The sequence below is a fragment of the Elgaria multicarinata genome, chromosome 9, assembly GCF_023053635.1.
Source record: "Elgaria multicarinata webbii isolate HBS135686 ecotype San Diego chromosome 9, rElgMul1.1.pri, whole genome shotgun sequence".
In the NCBI taxonomy this organism is placed as follows: Eukaryota; Metazoa; Chordata; class Lepidosauria; order Squamata; family Anguidae; genus Elgaria; species Elgaria multicarinata.
Window position 1 is genome coordinate 84,045,406 of NC_086179.1, and position 17,087 is coordinate 84,062,492.

Consider the following 17,087-nt stretch of genomic DNA (forward strand, 5'->3'; position numbering starts at 1 on the left):
CAGAGGTTCTCCAGGCTTCAGACAGCTGTCTTTTCCAATCCTCCCTGGACATGTCATGGATTGTTTCTGAGACATTTCGTATGTAAGCCGTGTGCTTTCCCCAAGGTTTCATACAAGCAACAGGGATACAATTTGGGATATACTCCAAGACGTTCGAATGACTAGAATAGTCTGAAAGAGAGATGACTCTTCCTTGTTAAAAATGGGGGTTGGGCAGAATTTCTCCCAGGGAACAGAAATCTGCTATAAATATAAGCCCTGTTCAGGCATTCTTTATCCACGCAAAATAAACATGTGAGGAAAAGTAGTGCTCTAGCCCCACCCCCTCCTCATGCATTTTTATCACCTTGTACTCATGGAAGGCAATGGTCTGAGGAAGAGAGCCTCCTGTATCCATGGAGGGTGTCCAAATGAACCAGACTACTGATAATCCAGCCTTCAGGCTGATGTGCAGAACGTTCGTGGATAGAGGAGGCCCCTCTCTTCACACAGTCACCATCTATGAGCACAGGGTGACAAATGTGATGATGGAGCAGGAGGGGATAGAGCGCTCCTTCTCCTCATACATTTACTCTATTCATGTACAAAATGCCTGAATAGGGCTTTATACATTATGACAGAATTTCAGAGTTCCAGGGGTTTCGTAAATGTGTCTGATCTTACTTTTGGAAAGTTCTATGTACAATTAGCATTATTTCCTGTGTAATTTTTCATCCCCAATTATGTTTTCTGTTTGACACAATCAGACAGATAATGGCTAATGCCACCCAAGAATAAGAAGAAGCTTGACCTGCATTTCCTTGTTCCCTGTAAGTAGTGAAATGTGTTATTTTCTAGCTGGACACAACAAAAAACCCGCAAGTATGAATTTGCACGGGTGATCTCTAAGTCCAATTTGGGTTACATAACTTGCAAGCGTTTCCAGTTCCATCAAAGTGTTTGGGTTTAAGAAATGTTCATTCCATTGAAGTCAATGTGACCAAGCTGGTTTAGATACAATATGGCAACTTTGTCGCATTCCAGTATTAAGTGATGGCTTACCTGTTTACCGTATTGGTCTTTTGTCAAGTTGAAGACAGGCAGGGTTCCCGAAATGACCAAGCCAAGTTCCTGGAAAATGATAATAAAGGAGAAATGTCCATACATTTTGTCAGAATGATGCCGGGGGGGGGGGGGGGCGGAGAGAGAGAGAGAGAGAGAGAGAAAGGAACAATCAAACATCAATCATTAATTGAAATATAATTTAAAGTCAAAACACATTTCCTAAAGAGGAGTTTCTGATAAAAGATGCAAAGAAAAACAAAAAGATCATTTGCTGAAGCTCTTTAAAAAACAACAACACCTCATTCCTTTATTTTTGAGTTCTAAACCCTCTCTGCAACACACACACTCATTCATTAAAATGGATTTGATTTGGAAGCCTTTAATATGAACGGCTACAAAAACAATAGCTATGATCCAGTGGTTTCAAATCATGCATAGACCTTTGCATGTAGTGAGGCTTTCTTATTTTCTACTATTATCTGGGAAGAGCTGGTTCATATACTGGGGGCTCATCTACACCAAACAGGATATCCCACTACGAAAGTGGTATGAAAGCGTTATATAAAAGGCAGGAGCCACACGATTGCTTTATAGCGGTATTGAAGTGCGCTGCAGGATCTACACTACTGCTTTTATAGTGGTACTGAAGTGCACTGACAACTGTTGGGGCCCATGACACATACCGTATAATGCTTTCAAACCACTTTCATAGTGTTACATCCTGCGTGGTGTAGAGGTGTCATGGGCCCCAACAGTTGTCAGTACCCTTCAGTACCACTATGAAGCAGTAGTGTAGATCCTGCAGCACACTTCAATACCACTATAAAGCAGTAGTGTGGCTCCTGCCTTTTACATACCGCTTTCATAGTGGAATATCCTGCTTGGTGTAGATGAGCCCTGGGAAACCCTTACATGTATTTTCATAGCAAAGAATGGGAGCAATTGCAACATGGATCTTTGACTCTATCCAATGTTAGCAAATATATAAAAACACACACCAGAAAGCAAACCTATTTTCCTAATAAAAGAGGACTTCACACCAGCACTCTTGACCAACGCAGTGTATCTGGCAGGGCTCCAGAACATCAAGCCCAAGTTTCCAATCCATCCCTCTGGGGTTTCCCAGGGGGCCACACTCTCTTCACCTCACCTCATTCTCTTTTCCCCTAACCACCCACATTTGGTGTTTTCTTGGCTTTTGTTTTTGGAGAGTTAGGGAGACAATGGAGACTTCCTAAAAAAAAAAAGTTTAACCCCTGTATGGGAGGAGGGGGATTTCATGAAGCAAGCAGTGGGGGAGAAGGCTTAAGTCTTGTGTGATGGTCCAGATCACATCAGGGCTATGTGCACTTACTTTAAAGTAAAAATAATAATAATGATAAGCCTTAGCTACTTGTTATGCAATTAACGTAATATGTAGTTTTAGCTATACTGTGCTTTTGGACAGAGTTGAAGATGAGATGTAGGATGGGAATAGGATTAATGGGAGCATACTGAGGGCATGTCTACACTTTAAGGGTGTAGAATGAGGGAGGGGAGAGGATCACAGACTTACCTGCTTCCACGATCCTCCCCCAGCATCTTGATAGCTGCGCAACATCCCGGAAGTAAGGAGGGACGTCGTGGCCACCATTTTAAAACAACAACAACAGGGGAGAAGAGCGCAATTGTGCTCCACCGAAAAAGTGAGTTTAAAAAAACCCTGCTCCCAACACCCCCAATGGGAATGGACTGCCCCTGCACAGCTCTGTGCCCATTTTAAGAGTGGCAACATGACTCACACTCTTCAGGATGGTCCTGGGACCACGGAAAGTCCGAGATATCCCAGGGAAAGTCCCTGGTCGTCCCGGGCTACCCCCAGGATCCCCTGTGCATCATTTGGATGCACAGGGATGATCCAGGGACTACCCCAGGATATAGGGCTGGTGTAGACATGCCCTGAGTGTGAATCTTACACAGAAGCCCAGAAGCCCCTGCAACTGTGCAATGCAAACAGAAGGAAACTTCGATATTTCAATGGTGTGTCATTATATCTGTAGCAACACAAATCTTTATCTGCATCACTGCAGCTGAAGTAGACAGTTTGGATTGGGCCATAGGAAGTGGAATATTGTTTCTCGATATTTGTTCTATGCCTTCATATATTTATATAATTTCTTTGGTATTTATTGCAGAGGGCATAAGAAATACAAATTCTGTGTGGAATTCATTGGAAGATGAAGTTGTGCAATGGTTTGTTTTCTTTCGATTGGACTGCCTAATCCACAACTTTTCCTGTTCTTCTTGCATATTCTTGCTTTTGTGCTGACATTTAAGAACAGGATGTGTAGGAAGATATGAACTTTCTCTGTGACATTTCCAGTAAGTACCTCATCAGCAACCAAGGAAGAGTGGTCAATGAACTTCTGAGCATCGGAACTATAACGATACAAAAGACTGACCCACTTTGACACGGACAACTCATAATAGACTGATTACATTTTTTTTTAAAGGAAGATATTACATTGTAGACCTAACAGGAAAAGGTGAAACGTCAACTGGTCATATAGGCATGAGCATATGGCCTGCAAATTAGTATATTATCGTCACTAGTGGATTATTTCAAATGCCTATGTCAATGTTATCTTGTTCAAGTGGCAAAGCTTTCGATAGCAATAGTTGGGCTTTGGTAGTTTCCCACACAGACCTACATTTTACATGTTCCCAGTGATAAATGAAGTAGCCGGGAAGATGTCAGGTTGTGCCAAATCAAAAAGTTCTTGGCCCTAATCCAGATGAAAATAGGATTGCTGTGTTCATGTGTCGAACCACGATTTCCACGCAGTTCAGCCAAACTGCTTAGCAGAGCCATTCAAACAGAAAAGAGTTCTTCATGTCAGGTCAAAGCAGAGGAAAATGACAGGCCTTGCTTAGAATACTTCTCAAAATCAAAGCAGTGCTTAATTTCTAGAAAAAGAGGGTGGTGGTTCAGGAATGCCTTGAAACATCACCTTCAGAATCAGAAGCCCCCTGTCAACTCCCATAGCTGTAGAATATTCCATAGGAGCTAAATGGTGAAGGGCAACTGTAGATGTTCAGGAGCACTTCATTCTCTTCTAACTTTGTGAGATCTAAACTTAAAAACTGACACTAAAAACAGAAGCAGAGCTGGACCCTGATACAAACGAAGCCCCCCCCCTCTCTGTATCTGTGTGTGTGTGTGTGTTTTAAAAGCAACAAAGAAATACACACACACACACACACATACACTTACTTCTATGTACAAAATGAGTTGCTGTCATGGAATCTGAGTTGGAAGGAAGGGAGGGATTATCTACTATTATATCACCCAGGTCCAAGACAGATATCTCATAATTAAAGCACCTCTGATGTGTATCTGTCCAGGAATGAGTCCCACAGCTGGGATGCCTTACAGACGGGTTCTTCCTAAAATTAAATCTACCTCCCCAAATTGTGTTTCAGCACAAATATTGCATTTCTCAGAGGAACTGTTGCCCCTTTTCTTTCTGACATTCTTTTTTGTATTCGAAAATAGTCCAGGACAAATCCCCACAGATTCTTATTTTCTATAAGCTAAACTGCCCAATTCCTTCAAATTGTCCTGAATCTGAACAGTACAAGAGAGGGAAGGACAACAGTACATTTTCCATAGCAAGAATGATGATGTTATCCCAGAGTGGTATTTGCAAGTATTATTAGCTGGGGGTCTGGAGAATAGGGCCAGATCTACGTACAACAAGCTGGATAGAACACTTTGAAAGCAGTTTGAAAACAGTATATGGAATGTGTCCTGGGCCCCAAAAGTTGTCAATACCATTATAAACTTTTATAAAGCAGTAGTGTAGATCCTGCCTAGGTCTGGGCTGACACATGATCCCTTCATTATGTAGGCTAGGCTCTGATAGTGACTGGCCCAAGGATGCCCAGGGAACTTAATGACTGATCAGGGATGTGAACCAAGGTTTTCCCAGCCGTGTGTGTATGTGTGTGTGCGTTTACATTTGCCTATGCCTCAACACAGCTGCCTAAATTTTTGAACACTTCTTTGGGTGAGGCTGGGGTGGCTGGTAGGATGAGCCCCTGGACTTCTTAATTCACCATTAAAACATTGGAAGACATTACTGGGTTGTTGTTGTTTTTACCAAGAATTAATAGAGACACAAGAATTCAAAACAAGGCTTTTGTTGATAATAGCCATGGCCTGTTGTGCCACATAATCACATACACAATTCCTCATCGTTCATGGAGTTGCTGCCACTTTATGACACCTCTTTCTTTCTTGGGACAGTGGCAATGCAGCCATTTCCCCTCTCTGATACTAGTGCGTTTAACTCCTTCTTTTTCCAGACGCTAACACTTTACAGTTACCCTTGGTGAACTGAATTCTGTTGCTATCTGCCTTGCACGCCATGAGACCCTTCTGAATTTTTAGCCTATGCTCAAGAATGTTTGCAGTCCCTCTCTGTTTTGCATCTGCCACATTTATAGGGCCACCATTGCTTCCACTGCCACATTTCCATGAAGTTAATAATCTCATTTTTTTTTAATGATGCTATATTCAAAATATACTTCCTTTAACTATGTAATGTCAGTGGACATCATACCAGTGCATCCAGATAAACATTGGTCCACTGGACTTGTTTGGCTTGTTTTCCAGCCAGAACCATTGGTCTCCCCAAAACATCCAAGTATTCCTGTCAAAAGAAAGCAAACATTGAGTCAGTTCGTCAGTCATTAAGGGCGGTTTTTCTTTTAAAGTCCAAAAATAACACTCAGGTGCAAAGCCTTCTAACTAGAGTCAATTGGGCTATGATGTTTTACAACCAATAATATTAATTTTGTTTGCCTAGGACAGGGATGGGGAGTCTTTTTTCTGCTTTTTCTCAGTGATAATCAGTCAGGCACCATATTCTAGAGGGGAGCAGGGGCTCATCTATTCCACTATGAAAATGGTATGACAGTGGTATAAAAAAGGCAGGAGCCACACTACTACTTTATAGCGGTATTGAAGTTCACTGTCAACTGTTGGGGCCCATTGACACATACCACATACCGCTTTCATAGTGTTATATCCTGCTTGGTGTAGGTGTGTCATGGCCCCCAAGAGTTGTCAGTGCATTTCAGTACCTCTATAAAGCAGTAGTGTGGCTCCTGCCTTTTATATACCGCTTTCATACCACTTTCATAGTGAAATATTCTGCCTGGTGTAGATGAGCCCCAGGACAGAGACAAAAATAGAATGCACTCCTGTTCTTTTCCCCCTCCAATTCCCCCTCTCTCCTTCCCCTCCCTCTCCCTCTGTCTTAGCCACTCTCTTCTTTCTCCCCACCCTTAACTTCCTCTCCATCCAGTAGCCTGCCAGGGGAATTAGGCAAGTTGCCAACCCCTGGTCCAGCACAAGAACTATTTAACTTTATGTCGTTCAACCACCAGCCGCCATTTTTCTGCAAACGGGTGCACAGAATCTTTGCACACATGAAGCCCACTTGCTTGTGTGCATAAGGATCTCTAGATGGGGACACTAATTCGAAGAGAAGCATTCGAAGAGATTAGATTAGGGTAGGCCACCTCTGATTCCCTCCTAAAACCAACCAGCTATCCTGGAAGGAGGTGGGAGGCAGAGAAGCTGCTTTGGCAACAAACTCCCATATGTTCCCTGCCCCTGCAACATCTATGACGAGCACAGCAGTTTGGGTGGCTGGCAGTGCTAAACTTCTACTGCTGGAAGGAAAGTGTGTCAGGCTTGCCTGAAGGAAAGCTTAAACACATGGCTCCTGAAAATGTGTTTGCGTTCCCCAGGTAAGGCTTCCATACTGCTACTTTAAAGGGCACAATGCATACTTGACATGTAGGATCTTTACCATGGAGCCATTGGTTCAGATGGCTTTTTAAAAGCGTTAGACAATGCATGGAAGACACACCTATTAATGGATATGGGAGCAAACAGCAGAAGATGGTTTGCCTACAATCTTCTCAAGGCATCTGTCTGGCCACTGTTGGGAGACAGAACCCTGGCCTCAGTGGGTTCTGCTTCTGCTCCAGCAAGGATATTCCTACAGATTTATTTGGAAATTTCACTCTGCACAATAAACCCATGCGGAAATGCTTTGTTGCAAGGTGTCATCCATGCAACTTATCCAAAGCCAACCCGGTGAGCTAGATTCTATAACTACCTTTTATTCAAGGAATTTGACTTATGCATATGTATGTTGGTTTATAAATAATAAACAAAATAATAATAATACCTGTGTGTTTATTCTAATGGCACCAATGGAAGGAATTTCATAATAGTAACCTGAAAAAATAAACATAAAACACAATGTGGAGCTTTAATTGCAATATATTATTATTATTATTATTATTATTATTATTATTATTATTATTATTATTTCTTGAAAGACAGCAATCCAATATGTGGGTTGGGCCCAGCAGTAAAGATGGGGTGGGCAAGAAGACCCAGAGAAATGGGGAGGGGGAATAGGAAAACAAAGGCTTTTCTCCCACTTCTTCCTCTCCTCTTCCTCCTGCTCTTCCTCCTCCTCCCAGTTCCACATGCTTCTCTATCCAGACAGTTAGCAACAGTGTGGCCACCACTACTCCTGTGTATTGCTCATTTAGGTAATTGTTGACGCTGCATGTGCAATGCAATGGTTACCATTGGCAGGCATGTCTCAGCTATTCCAGCAGATCCGCACACTTCGAAGAAGCCATCAAGAGTGCAGGTGTGCCATACTAGCTGATGCTTGAGATATAACTTGCTGCCCTGAGAACAGACCTGCAAACCTGAGTCTCAAGGCCATGAAACCTAGTGACCCTACAGCACACGGCTGTACAGTGGCTACGGAGGAGGAAAATATGTGAATGAACAGAAAGAACTGAAACTTCCAGCAAACTGTTCATGCTCTAATTCCAGAACCAAGCTTAGAAATGACTCGCATGTAAGCCACTCGTGTAGTGAATCGAGAATGGGGCCCTGCTGCTGTCCCTGCTCCGAATATTAAAAACCAAGGATAGCACCACCGTTTGACAATCTCACATTTGGTGTGAATGTTTGAAATGAAATTCCAATGCGTGAGCAGCGGCTTACACATAGGGGTTTTCCCCACACACACAATCAGGAAGCCTTCACAACCCAGTGAATGGAGGGGGGAGCTATTGTGGAGATGCAATGGTAGGGGCAGAGGCAGCAGTGAGACCCCATCCTTGCTTCACCACATGAGTGGCCGACGTGCAAGTAATGCATGAACGGGGCTCAAATGACACCAGAATTGAGAATCAGCATGCAGGGAACAGTGAATGGGGGAGTGGGCGACAATAAAGGAAACAGAACCACGGAAACCTTTTCATTACTAATGCAGTTATAACACTTCTCCACTGTTGTCAATATATGATGGGGTGAGCTGCATACAAGCTATTAAGGATTTGATTACGAACTTATTAACAGCAGCAAGATTAATAATAGCTAGGAAATGGAAGATACAAAGTGAATATCAGATTGAGGAATGGTGTAAAGAAGCATGGGATATAGCTATCAATGATAAATTAACATGTAATATTAAAGTAGAAGATTGAGATTATATGGAAACTGTTTTTGAAATCTGTTTTGTTAAGAGGGAAAGGATGTACACCTGTACAAGAAATATTACAATTTTGTGAAAAGAGATGAAGGTGTAGTTGGTCCCAGTGATGGGCACACTGTTGTTTTATATTAACGTAATGTAACAAATAAAAAAAGAAATAATTTTAAAAAACACTCCAAATTTGGTTCTGTTCTCATCTAAAAGGTGAAGACATTTATTTATTATTTTCCACGTTCATATATATATATATATACCAACATAGTTCTCCAGGCATGTAAAAGAGGTGGCACTGAGCTGTAATGTTGTGATAAAGAAACGCAACTTTAGAATTACCTTTATTTTCACAGGCCATCCATTGTATGGGTCCCTTATCATAATTATGTTGACCAACAGAAAATGTAAATACGCGGACCTAGGGGAAAATATATATATATATTTAAAAGTGTTGAATAAATTTGTCAAATGTTTGTCAAACATTTCTTTTTCTTTTTCTTTTTTTTTAAAAAGTAACATTGTAAATATTAAATGACTGAATCTGCCACTTACAAGTGAATTATCATGTTTCCTTCTTCACATTATACCACTTGCATTTTAAAATGTCTCCAAATTCTTATCATTGGGCATTGTGACTAATAGAGCTTATTTTTTCTATTCTTTCCTAAGGAAACAAACGGATCATAAACTCCTATGGTGGTGTTCCTATCTAAATAATGTGGATGAGTTTTAGGTCTTTAGGGCTATTGAAGATCTAACACCATAATTAGGACCTTCTAATCACCTATCATTATCTCAAACACAACATTTTTTTTAGCGGTGCCATTCATACATTCATTTGCCACCCATTATGGGTGTTATCAAGTTATGTACATGCATGAATCAGCCCTAAATATTCCTTAAGAAAAGCATATGCAAGGTTTTTCTTCTTCTTCTTGATGACACTGGTAAATGAACAGAAACACCCAAAATTGTATCATTAAACTAATTCACGGTCACTCAAAAAAAATGTTGCAGTCATTCAAATGACATTGGCTTTACTCTTCTATGTGGAAAAAAGTTTGCATCTTTCACTCCTATTAATAACTATTAACAAGAAAGGATATTGATTGTAAATAGAAAATACTGAACTTTGACATATGGAAAGACAATTTGCTGAGAACATAACTTTGTTCCATATCGAATTCCTGCCACCTAGTGGAAGAGCTTGTGATGTATCATAAAAGTTTCTGCTTTTCATAAGAAGAAACACACACACTTTCTGTGCATAAGGCCTATATTCAGTCCCTGTGATTTTGGAGGAGTGGGAAAGACTTCTGGATCAGTTTAGCTTGATACATCATACACATAACTGCTCCACAAAGGTCACCAATGATGATAGTTCCACACTACCTCTGGTGAGTGACCATCCCTTGTGTGAGTTCTTCATGGAGTTCAGAGAACATGGTAGAAGGGGGTGGTCTGTATCTCTTTGTATTGGCTTTGTTAAAGGCAGGAACAGTGCGAGATACATGGAAAGAACTGAAGTGGAAGGATATCCAGTCCACTGACATGTGGAGAGATGTGGGGGAAAGAATCTGTGTCTTATGTAAGGGCCTTTGAAGCCTTGTGTGGCGCAGAGTGGTAAAGCAACAATTTCTGCAGCTGAAACTCTCCCTACGGCTTGAGTTCGATCCCAGCGGAAGCTGGTTTCAGGCAGCCGGCTCGGGTCGACTCAGCCTTCCATCCTCCCGAGGTCGGTAAAATGAGTACCCAGTTAGCTGGGGGAAAGGTAATAATGGCCGGGGAAGGCAACGGCAAACCATCCCGCTATAAGGCCTACCAAGAAAATGTCAGCGAAAGTTGGCGTCCTTCCAAGAGTCAGTAATGACTCAGTGCTTGCACGAGAGGTTCCTTTCCTTTCCTTTGAAGAAAGGCAGAAGCAGCATAAATTTTTCATGCACTTTCTAGGTTTAGTGTAGCCAACAAAAAGAGAGACAGCCAAAACACTGATATTGCTATGTTGGAAGTATAGATTTTCACTTCCCATAAAGCAACGGACTGATGACCGAACAACACTATCAACATTTAAACAGGTAGTATATAGGTGCCACTCACGAATGGATAAATACATGGATATTTGGTCTGCTTTTCTTATGCATAACCTCCCCCCCTTTTTTTAAAAAAAAGAATGTACATGATGAAATTTTAATATTTCTACACATGTAATTTTTTGTTCCTTTTCTATTTTTATTCTCATGATTTGTTTCTGTTTTGTTCTGTTAAATTCACATTAAAAGGAAAAAATGTTGAGAGAGAGTGAGAGAGATTTTCTCTCACCCCAGTCTGCTGACATATAGGGCCTTTTCAGATATGCTAAGCCACGATTAGGCCACTAGCCAGCAAATGATTCGTGAGCATGTTTAAACCAGTGCTGGGACCATTCCATTTTCGGCATTTCATGGGGGGGGGGGGAACAAAAATTCCAGCAAAAGAGGCTGGGAGAGGTGAGAATTTCGGAGAATTTTTCTCCTTGAGGAGGGGGACAGGGTTTCTACATACCTTTTTAAATGTAGGCAATTGTTGAGGCAGCCTTTTTCTTTCTTTTTATTTTTTCAAAACACCCCCGGCACTTGCAGGAGCCCAGGAGTGCTTTCTGAGTGCTTATTGAAGAGGGCAAGGTCACATGGTCTCCAATAACATTCATTTAGAATTGCTGGGCTCCTCCAAATGCTGAGTTAAGTGGAGGGGTGTTTTGTTAAAAACAACAACTAATAATGATGATGATGATGATGATGATGATGATGAAGCCCCCTCAGCAACCAGCCTACACTTGAAACCCTGGCCCTCTCCTCAAGGAGAAAATTCTCCAGATCTCCCCCCTCCCTGTGAAAGAGGCAGAAAAAGCAATGCCTCTTTTGCAGGAAGAAAGTTCCCAAAAATAGGGGGCAGGATTAGGCCCATCACTAGTTTAAACCATGGTTATGTAGACACCATGGTTAGGAATGGTTCCCACGACATGCTAAGTCATGGTTTACATGACACAGTAAGCCATAATATTTAGATCAAAATGCTTAACTACTATGGGTTAGCATGTCATCTGAACAGGGTCACGGAGAAGATTTAAGGGATGGGAATGCTCAATGGCTAGAAAGCAAAGCCCAAATTTGTGGGTCTCTGATCATACATGCCCCTTATTTGCACAAGCGGCCCTCTGGTTCTAAATTTCACATTTGACAGTCTGTCTTCCAGAAGGGATTAGCAAGCATGCATAAGGATCTAAGGAAAACATGCTTGCTTTGTGCATACATCCTGGATTTGTTCCTGAGCTGTATCCATATTAGCAAATTACCTGCTATTGACACCCGCTGTCGGCACTTGATACAGCTAAACCAGCACAGAGGAAAAACTAATTATAACTGAAGCCAGTGCCAAGCCATAAAACACAGGCTTTAAGCATTTCATGACAAACTGCATTTTCCTCCTTTTTTTATATAGAAATGTACTTCATGTTCAGACAAAAATTGTCCTATTTAAGCTTTTAGTGAACGTTTTGCATACTAAATGGATGTTCAGGTGATTTTCAGTTTGTCATGTCACATCCTATTTTATAGAGCTGGATGCAAAACCATTAACTGGAACATTCTGGGAATGCTGTAGATCAATTCAATTTCTTGAGCAGTAGAGAAAGGGACATAGGAAGGACATCTCCAGTTAGGAAGCTATTATCTCATTTCTTTAAATTTATTTTTTAGCTTACTGATCGAAAGCTGTACTGAATGTCTCCCCGGGGAGGTGAAAGGGCACAATTTCTGCAACGTTGCGAGTGGGGAGGGGGGTGGCATGAAAGCCGCAGCACATTTGCTTGGCCCACTATTAGATGAGGTGGCTGAGTGATCTTTCTTCTTAATTTTCATTTTTTAAAAAAAAAACCACAAATCTTAGGTGCAATCCTATGCATGTTTAGACAGCAGTCCCAGTGTTGGGAGTTGTAGGACTTTTTGTGTATAAACATGCATGGGATGACACCCTTAACTGCTAAGGTGAAGTGCAGCTTCAGGTGCAATCTGAACTCTAGAAGCTTAGAAGTATCCTATGCAGAAGGGCAGGCACATCATTAATAGAACCAGCACCTCTCTTTTCCACTGTATATATTTAGCATAGAGACACAAGGGAAAAGCTGCATTTAGCACCTAAAGAAGAGCAAGCATCCATTTGCTGACAAGAACAACATCTTACCAGAAACTGCTCAAAATGCAGTTTGGCAGTCAAAAATTATTGATTGGGGATGAGGTACGAAATTAGAGAACACACAATGCCCCCTCCCATGGTTATCTTCTATCTATTTCTCAAAGAAATTGTTTTACAAAAGCCCATTCCAAATTGAGCTGGGAGACGATTAGAGTAGGAACTGGTTTATCACCACCTAAAATACAAGTAATATTTCAACTAAACACTAGGTTTATTCAGAGGGTTTGGACACAAAATCTTACTTTGAGACAAAGTTCTCACATTTAATGCAATGTCAACGTCAACATTCAATGAGTAGTAGACAACAAAAGACAGTTCACAGAGATTCCCCATCAAGATACAAGTAGGATGCAATTCTATGCATACTTAGCTGAGCTCAGACCCATTAAAAACAACAGAACTTACTTCTAAGCAGGCATGCACAGGCCTGCAGTGTTAACTGTGCACACAAAAACACTTTTCAGAAGTTATTCTTCTATCATTCTAAAAGTGTGTGTGGGGGGGGGGTAGTGTCAGCTCTAGGTTTGGGGGCAAGACATTTTAATTGCCTCCCTGCCTTGGGCCATTTCTACACCTGCCTTTTTTCCAAGGATTGTCCCGGGATCATCCCTTTGCATCCAAATGACACACAGGGGATCCCGGGAGCAGGCAGGGAAGACCCCTCCATTTGCCTGGGATAATCCTTAGGTGTAGAAAGGGCCTTGGTGAGTCTACCTCCTCTCCACTACTGTCAGTCATGACTTTTTCTCCTCATCCCTTTCTTCATCATTGCTCCTATTTGCTTGCTTAACAGGCAGAGAGCCAGTGAGCAACTACTGTTCTTCCTTGCCACCAGAGTGAGACAATCAGGTTGCAATTATGAAGAGGAGCAGTGACTCAAGGGGGTTCTTGTCTGTGGGCCCGCGTTGGGGTGTGGGCCTTTGGCAGGTGTCGGACCATGCCTACCTTTGATGCCAACCCTGGAGGGGGGAGTGGACCAGGTGTGCTGGCTTCATACTAACATCCCTGTAGCCAGTGGCTCCACCTTCAAAGGTTGAGCGAGAGGACTGAAGGGGGAACGTGCATTTGTTTGACTGAATGCACGTAAGCTCCTCCATGCGACAGTCAGGAGGTGTCATGTCTAGCCCTGCTCCCCCTAGTTTGGAAGAAGGTGTTTCAAGTGATCAATCAGAATCAGACTGTGATGTAGAGGAGTCGGCGCCAGACACAGCCCAGCCTGTATCAGTGGGGGAGAAAGCTATCACTGGCTCTTCACCAGCTGGGAGTGAACTCTCTCCAGGGCAAATCATCAAGGGCAAATCAAGGGCAAATCATACACATTCAGTGGGAAGCCAACATTCTTCTGAAGGAGAGAGCACCGACAAGTTAGCCAATCCTAGAGTATGTCGCAGGCTAAAACGGGTGGAGCTAAAGGAAGGCGAGAGAAAGTCAGCCTGGCTGGTGTCCCATCAGAAGCTGTCTTAGAACTTGTCTCTCTGAAGTTAATGCATCTTGGGAAAGGGCTTTCCATTCTTCTTGAAAGGACAATTGTCTCGCTTAGTTTGCATAGTTTTGCCTAGGGGAAAGTTTCCAAGACTCTCTTCAGGTGGGAAGAGATTTTATTGCTTAAATAAAGCTTTGTGGATTACTTAGCAGGCCTCATTATTGTCTCCCAAGAAGGCAGGAGGTTAAAGAGAAGCACTACAAGAGGTAAAGCCAGCAAGAATGAGAATATTGGGGGCATAGCCAATGCACATCGCTCAGCTCCCCATTCCATGCATGCATGGCAGATAACTTCTGAACAGACAAAAATGTTCTGAAAGTCTGGAGTTGTGAAATGTCAATATTGACATTTCATCCAGCAATATTACCTATACCAAAATAAAAATATAAAATAGCCCTTGCCATGTGCCCAAATGGAAAACAATGGAACAGCATTTTATAGAACAAATATGAAAAGCAAAATTACTTTCCAAAAGTAATATAACCCAACTGTTATTAGTTTCTCCCTCTCTCAAATTGTATCTAGCATATCAACTAATAATGCACATGAAATTGTTTTTCTAAGGTTGTACTGGGTATGATCCCTTTAAAATGTATTTTTATTGATTATATTTTTAATCCATCCAACAACTAACATTCTCTGGACAAATTCCAGACTAACATGCCATTCAGACAGTTAAAACCATAAAATAGATCTCTAAAGGAGATGGAAGAAAGGACCGTTCTGGTCCAACTGGACAACCATCTGGGATGCTTTCAGGTGGATTCCTGCATTGAGCAGGGGTTGGACTCGATGGCCTCATAGGCCCCTTCCAACTCTATTATTCTATGATTCTATGGTCTTTTACCTGGTTCCAAAATTTAATAATGTAAGTGCCTGGTGAACCTCATTGGGAAGTACATTCTATAAGCAGGATGCCACAATTGAGAAGGCCCTCTCTCTTGTTGCCGTTTGCCTAATTTCCTTCAGTGGGGGCACCCATAGGAAGGACTCTGCAGTTAACCTAAGGGTCCAAGCATATGGAAGAGATCTTTCTTTAGATGCTCTGGTCCCAAGCCATTTAGAGCTTTAAAGGTTAACACCAACACTTTGAATTAAGTTCAGAAATGGACTGGAAGCCAATGTGACTGACAAAGCAGTGGCATCACATGATCATATGAGTCAGTCCCACTTAGTACCCTAGCAGCTCTGTTTTTAACTAACTGAAGTTTCTGAACCATCTTCAAAGGTAGCCCCACATACATCACATTGGAGTAATCCAACCAGAAAGTTAGCAGAGCGTGGGTAATGGTCACCCAGCTATCTCTATCCAGATACAGTTGCAGCTGGTATATCAACCTCTCAAGAGACAATGATGGATCCAGGAGCACCCCCAAGCTGTACCTGACCTTTCAGGGAGAGTGGAACCCCCCTCCACCACTCTGCCAGGCAGACAAAGCACCTGCTAAGCATACCTCCATTTTGTTTGGATGGAGCTTAAGTTTGTTGGCCAACATCCAGTCCATTGTGTTGCTAAGACAAAGATTTAGAACTGCCTCTTCTGTGTTAGATGAAAAGGAGAGGTTGTGCTGGGTGTCATGGGCATATTGATGACACCTCAGCCTACAACCCCAGATAACCTCCTCCAGCAGTTTCAAGTAGATGTTAATTAGCATAGGGAATAAAAATGAGCCCTGTGGAACCTCATGATGTAAATGCCATGGAACAGAGCAATGATCCCCTAGCATCTGTTTCTATTTCCAACTGGGTTTTTTTTTCATCCAAACTGGGAACTCATTAGTTTTAACTATGATTTATCCAAACAAGTGTGGATCAGAAACCATGGTTGACTTGGCTTGTTTGGATAAACCATAATTTAAACTAACCACAATTTGTCCTGGTTGGGAGAAAACAATGAAGTGTATTAAGTTGAAAATGGAAACTAATCTCCTTGCCGCACAAGGCCTGTTCACATGGCATTAAATTATGGCTTATTATTATGTCCCAATGTAGCCATTATTTTCCATAGGTATTTATGCACTTGTGATGTTTGTATGAAAGGGTGCTCCAGCCAGCTCCAAATTATGCGCAAGGCAGCTATTGTCAGAATCATTACGGAAGACCATGAGGCGCAGCACTCTTTAGCATTCAATACACTAAGAGCACAAACTTTCCGGGCACTTCTCACCTCCACAAAAAGCTCTGCTGGCAAGAGTGAAACAGGGTGGGAGGAGCAACAGGGGATTTTACAGCCTCTTGTCCCTTTGTCTTGTTATCTAGAGACATATAGGTCTTGATCCTGTCTAGTTTATTTACTTGGATGGGTCAGGAATAGGATGTTCATAGATCAATGTCCTCCTCTGTCCCTTCCCTGCCCACCAGCATTCCCTCTTTCCACTCTCCTCATCCCTCTTGCAACACCACAAAGGCAACCTTGAAAAAGAAGCCATGGGAGAGCTTTCTGTGATGACTGGGAGGGGGAAATCCCTGCTCAGCCCCTCCCACAAGGTTATAGCTCCTCTTATGACTTGGCAATGGGGGGGAGCTGCCGTGTCCTATGGCCCCAGGGAAACTCTTCCAGGGACACCCATCCAGGGACCTTAGGATTGCTCTGAAAGATACTTCAGTACAGTGAATATTCAAGAGAACTGCAATAATACAGTAAAAATGCTTAGTGATAGAGATACAGAATGAAGCCATCAGAAAAGACAGGTCTTGGACAAAAGCCTCTCAAAATAAGCAAGGGGAAATCCAAAATCAACTGGAAAAACTTAGTA

At 42.1% G+C, this 17,087-nt stretch overlaps 1 protein-coding gene across 2 annotated transcripts in view; it reads right to left on the reverse strand.

Moving 5' to 3' along the window:
- The window catches only part of CACNA2D1 (calcium voltage-gated channel auxiliary subunit alpha2delta 1), a 488,318-nt gene that overhangs the window by 69,674 nt on the left and 401,557 nt on the right, over positions 1-17,087 (reverse strand). For both annotated transcript variants that reach the window (XM_063134222.1, XM_063134221.1), the window contains exons 13-16: positions 8,958-9,036; positions 7,290-7,339; positions 5,649-5,738; positions 1,042-1,110 (exon numbers count right to left, since the gene is read on the reverse strand). In XM_063134222.1, the coding sequence (XP_062990292.1) occupies positions 1,042-1,110; positions 5,649-5,738; positions 7,290-7,339; positions 8,958-9,036 (288 nt within the window). The remainder of the gene's footprint in view (positions 1-1,041; positions 1,111-5,648; positions 5,739-7,289; positions 7,340-8,957; positions 9,037-17,087) is intronic.